The following is a 5011-nucleotide window of genomic DNA, read 5'->3' on the forward strand; positions in this document are numbered from 1 at the left end:
TATATATATTTTCAATTTTTGTCCATAGAACAATATATATATATATACTAAAAGATTATTTAAATCGAAGGGAGATTGTTGGATGTATTTCCTTATCAGTTTAATCCATTCTCTATGCAGCATTTTTATTGTTAATTATCAGACATCTTGTATAATGTTAATTTTAAATAAATTTTTAATATATATACTAACTGACATCTCACACTTTATTAGGCTGTGCTCCAAAATTTACTGCCAGTACTGAAAATCTACAATGCACGTGACGTAAACTATTTTCAGTATTAACAGTAAATTTTGAAACACAGTCTTATTTAAGGATATCAATAAAATATGCAGTTTTTGTTAATAAAAATAATTAATAATAGTTAATAAATACTTAAAATTTAAAATAAATGCTAAAATTTATGACATATATATATTTGTCATTTGAAAAATATAATAATTATTTAAATATGATAAATTATCTGAAACTATACTGTCGAATCCATGTGTAATTTCCTTACTTTATTTTTTCATTCGTCTTACACATTATATTTTTTATAGTTTATCTTTAATTTATTAGATATTAAATTAATACGATATGTACTTACAATAATAAGAGTCTTTATCTGGCTTGCTCGCCTGCTTGTGATGCGAGCTAGGACTCCTTGGTCTCAAGGACATCCATTTCCATCCCGGTCTGCGCGTCCGTGCTAGGAAGTGCAGAATGCGTTCTTCCGGGGAGGAAAAGAATTTATCGGAAGCCGAATTATATTCACAGTAAACCCAATCAGGATGCACCTTCCAGTTGCTCCCCTTAAAATACTCCGTTACTGTAATGCAATACGTTTAAATTCGCATTGAGATCAAGAACTGTGTTATTAAAAACTGCTTTTTGAAGTTATTTTAAAACAGTGCATACACAATTATAATAAAAAATTTACCATTTACAATAGCGAGCTTAATTTCTTGCTCGGCTCGTAATTCGAACATGCCATAACCTTCGGGTAGAGCCAAGCCTAAGGAAAACGGTGTACCCTCGATCGGTTTGTAAAAATAATTATGTCGTCTAATTGTAACTCTTTTCTGCAAATCAATAAAACATTGTACAATAAAACGAAAATTATATTATTTCTACGATATATACATTTAATTATCATATTTATAATTGTTCTTTTTGTAATTTTTTACCATATCATCATAATGTATTTTGATTGTGAAGTCCGTCTCGCCTTCCTTTTGATCGATCATATCGCGTCTTAGCTAAAAAAAATTAACATAATATTATTAACATTCGCTATTATTAAATGTTTTTAAAAAAATGATAAAATAATGAAAATGTTGTACTTACATCAAGCAACAGCGAATTGTTCGGAGAGGCTGAAGGGCCATCATATTCTGCGAGTTCAACTTCCGATAGATCTACACTTATATACGAAGGTTTTAATGTTTCATCGTACTGAAAAAAAAGACATACAATCTTTTAAATTTCTTCGAGATGGATGTTTTACATTGAATACAAGAGAAGAAGCGAACATAAACAAATAAGAAGTACGAATAACGCAGTATGAAAAATTAAATTTTGTAATAAAAATTCAATACTTTAAAGTGTCATATCTCAGAAACTAGAAGAGTCCGTCATGTGATTCAAAGAGTCATGTGCATGACTCAGGATTATATCGACTATAATTATATGTAAAAATCAAAGTTATTAGTGAGATTTAATCCTTTCGCAATAATTAGAAAGTTAAAAGTGGTCAGAAAGTGTAGAGAATATCCGATAAGTTTTGACAAAGCGCTCGTGTGTAAATAAAGAATTAAATTGAGTTGAAAAATTCTGTATCATTTTGCAATTTTTAATAGTTAACAAGAAATTAATTTATCAAGATTATTGAATAAGAGCGTATCCGCTCAGCCATATCATCAAATGCATGTCCATCGGTCATAGATCGCTAGACGAAGTGGAAATTTATTTACTACAAGCAACAATAGTTATGTACAAAAAAAAGAAAGCAACTCCTTGTGCGCCTAGCGATCACGATCGATGAGTGCGCATTAGACGATATGGCCGAATGAATATATGAGGTCTAGTTATATGAGATGAAATTTAGGAATGTAGTACTAACTAAATACAGGAATGTAGTACTAACTAAATGTCGTCAAATCCATGAATGTGAAGTTGCGGAAATACTTAGTTTTCGAAATATTCAAATTTTATTTACTTACTGATTTAATTAAAATTTTTAAAGATTTTAACATGAAGAAATAATTAAAAATTATTTTGTTGACTAGATAGTTTTAGGCTTGAATATATTTACTTAGTATTTAAATAGTTTTATGTTAAATTAATATAATGACGCGAAATTACTTTCATCCACTTCCTCCTGCTTCAGGTGCGCGATTTTCCATACAAAGTAATTTTCACTCCACCCCCTTCCCCCCTCCCGCTTCAGGAGCGCACGGCTACCACGCGAAACTAAAGTTCTAAAATTACACCAAAGTAACGCACAAGTCTTTTATTTTTGGCTTACTAATCATCCTATACCAGCGCTTATTAACTACAGACAATTAAACCAAAATGGTGATCGAAATAGCCAATAGGAACGTTGTCGGCATTTCAGCTCAGATAAATGCACTACTTATGATATATCTAGAGCTTTACGTGAAACGATTTCACTCCACCTTCCCCCCTTCTGTTTCAGAGACGCGTGATTTTTCACGCAAAGTGACTTTTATCCCACCTTCCCCTTCTGCTTCAGAGGCACATGACTTTCTATCTATCCCTATCCTCCCTACCCTATCTTCCTCTGTCAAAGGAAAATACTGAATATATGTTCGATGATATGTGTTCGAAAATTACATACTATTCATAAAAATTATTTTGTTCATAACTTTTTAATGAATAACGAGTGACAAAAATGATCAGTGATCTTGATCTCCTTGAGGATCAAGGCCAGTTGAAGGTCATTTGGGGCTGATTGCGTAAAGGGAAAGTTTTACCAAATGTTAATTAAGTCGATTAAATAAATTTTGAATATTTCAAAAAGCATTTCTGCAAGTCCGCATTTATGGATTTGACTACATTTAATTAATAGTACATACTTGTAAAATTTTATCAAAATCGAACTTGCATAGTATATGGAAATCTTATCTAGGATTTTTTGACTCAATTTAATCCGCTCTATCTACATATGAGTACGTTGTTAAAACTTACCGGATACTCTGTATAATTATCTTTTGTACTCTGTACATTTAATAATAAAGCATATACGCATACAATAACTTTTACTTACTTCTGTGTTTCCAGGCTGCGTGAAACATTTATGCAATATTACAATATTATTCTTGTTGTCCTTTACAACAAATAAAAAAAGTAAAAATAAAAAGAAAAGAAAAGAAACCAGTAAAATTTTGAATATATTATATTTATTGAATATATAATATTTATAATATTTGTTGAATATATAATATTTATATATTTATATATTTATAAAAAGATGAAAAAAATGTAAAAATGTCATTTACACAGTATGGATTATACTTCGACTTTGAAATATGTTGTGAAGAGCTTATTTCTGAATGACATGCGCTTTAAATTAGGCGATGCTATCTAATAAAGTCTAAGACTTTCTCTTATGTATTTATTGTCTTCTGTATCTTAAATTATTCTATATATACGAAAACTAATAAATGTTAATAACTGAGTAATGAGAGCATTAATACATCGTGATAGTTAGAAAGCAATCAATATAATATATTGTTGACAATTTCATATTCGATTAAATAAAAACTATGGTGAAAGGATTTCATGATGTGTGCAGTTCGACAAACCATGCCTATTTTTGTTCCTCGTCGTTAATAGTGCGAAGTATGAAATGCGAAAATGGGGCGGTATTCATAGTTTCTTATTTGAAAACCATCTTAAATAAAGTCTTAAGATGCTAATACAATCCTCGAATTAATTTATGACATCTTAAGACTGTACTTAAAACTGTCTTAATGATTAAAATTGAATTTTAATCATTAGAATGTTATCTAAGGATTAGCATTTTATTATTTTGAATATATTATTCTGTAATAGTGATACTTCCATTATTTAACATTCATTAAATCTAAAGATATTTTTGAATTTTAAAAACGGTCGTTAAGAATATGAGGTGTACAACTTTGCTTCCGCCATTTTTTTCCGAAATTCGAGGCTTTATTGTAAAAAACTGGTTATACATTTATGATTCAAAGTATTGTCCATCGCTGGCCACTACTTTCTCCCATCTTTCGGGTAGCATACGAATCCCGCATCGAAAAAACTGGTCATCTTTTGAGGCTATTCACGAATCGATCCAATTTTTTACTTTTTCATAAGACCGGAAGTGCTGGTCAGCCAGGCCGTGTGCCATTGATCGAAACAAGTGATAGAGGGAGCAACGTCTGGAGAATACGGCGGGTGGGGTAGGACTTCCCATTTCAACGTTTCCAAGTATGTCTTGACCACTTTCGCAACATGGAGTCGAACATTGTCATGTTGCAAAATCACTTTATCGTGTCTCTCGTTGTATTGCGGCCGTTTGTCTTTCAATGCTCGGCTCAAACGCATCAATTGCGTTCGATACCGATCGCCTGTGATTGTTTCAGTCGGTTTTAACAGTTCATAATACACTATGCCGAGCTGGTCCCACCAGCTCATATAGGTCATACAGAGCATGACCTTGGACGTCAAAATCACCGTTCTTGAAGCGTTGAAACCACTTACGACACGTTCTTTCACTAATAGCGGCCTCACCATAAATATTTGAGAGCATTCGATGAGCCTCAGCCGCAGATTTCTTCATATTGAAGCAAAAAATTAAAATCTCCCGCAAATGACGAGAATTTGGCTCGTAAACTGACATTTTCAATCGAGAATAACTTTATGATGCAGACACAAATCGACTAATGTTTCTATGGGGTTATGTTGACAGATGCCCAAGTTTATTGTATGACGTCTATGATCTATTTATTTCGACCACCACTTACCGCTAAAGCCATCTATAAG

General features: G+C 31.8%; 1 protein-coding gene across 1 annotated transcript in view; it reads right to left on the reverse strand.

Moving 5' to 3' along the window:
- Nucleotides 1–5011, reverse strand: part of LOC105620128 (voltage-dependent calcium channel subunit alpha-2/delta-3) — a 151114-nt gene that overhangs the window by 56819 nt on the left and 89284 nt on the right. Inside the window, exons 11-15 of the mRNA XM_012201634.1 lie at nucleotides 3273–3287; nucleotides 1331–1438; nucleotides 1171–1242; nucleotides 924–1065; nucleotides 591–812 (exon numbers count right to left, since the gene is read on the reverse strand). Coding sequence (XP_012057024.1) covers nucleotides 591–812; nucleotides 924–1065; nucleotides 1171–1242; nucleotides 1331–1438; nucleotides 3273–3287 — 559 coding nt within the window. The remainder of the gene's footprint in view (nucleotides 1–590; nucleotides 813–923; nucleotides 1066–1170; nucleotides 1243–1330; nucleotides 1439–3272; nucleotides 3288–5011) is intronic.

The sequence above is a fragment of the Atta cephalotes genome, assembly GCF_000143395.1.
Source record: "Atta cephalotes unplaced genomic scaffold scaffold00024, whole genome shotgun sequence".
In the NCBI taxonomy this organism is placed as follows: domain Eukaryota; kingdom Metazoa; phylum Arthropoda; class Insecta; order Hymenoptera; family Formicidae; genus Atta; species Atta cephalotes.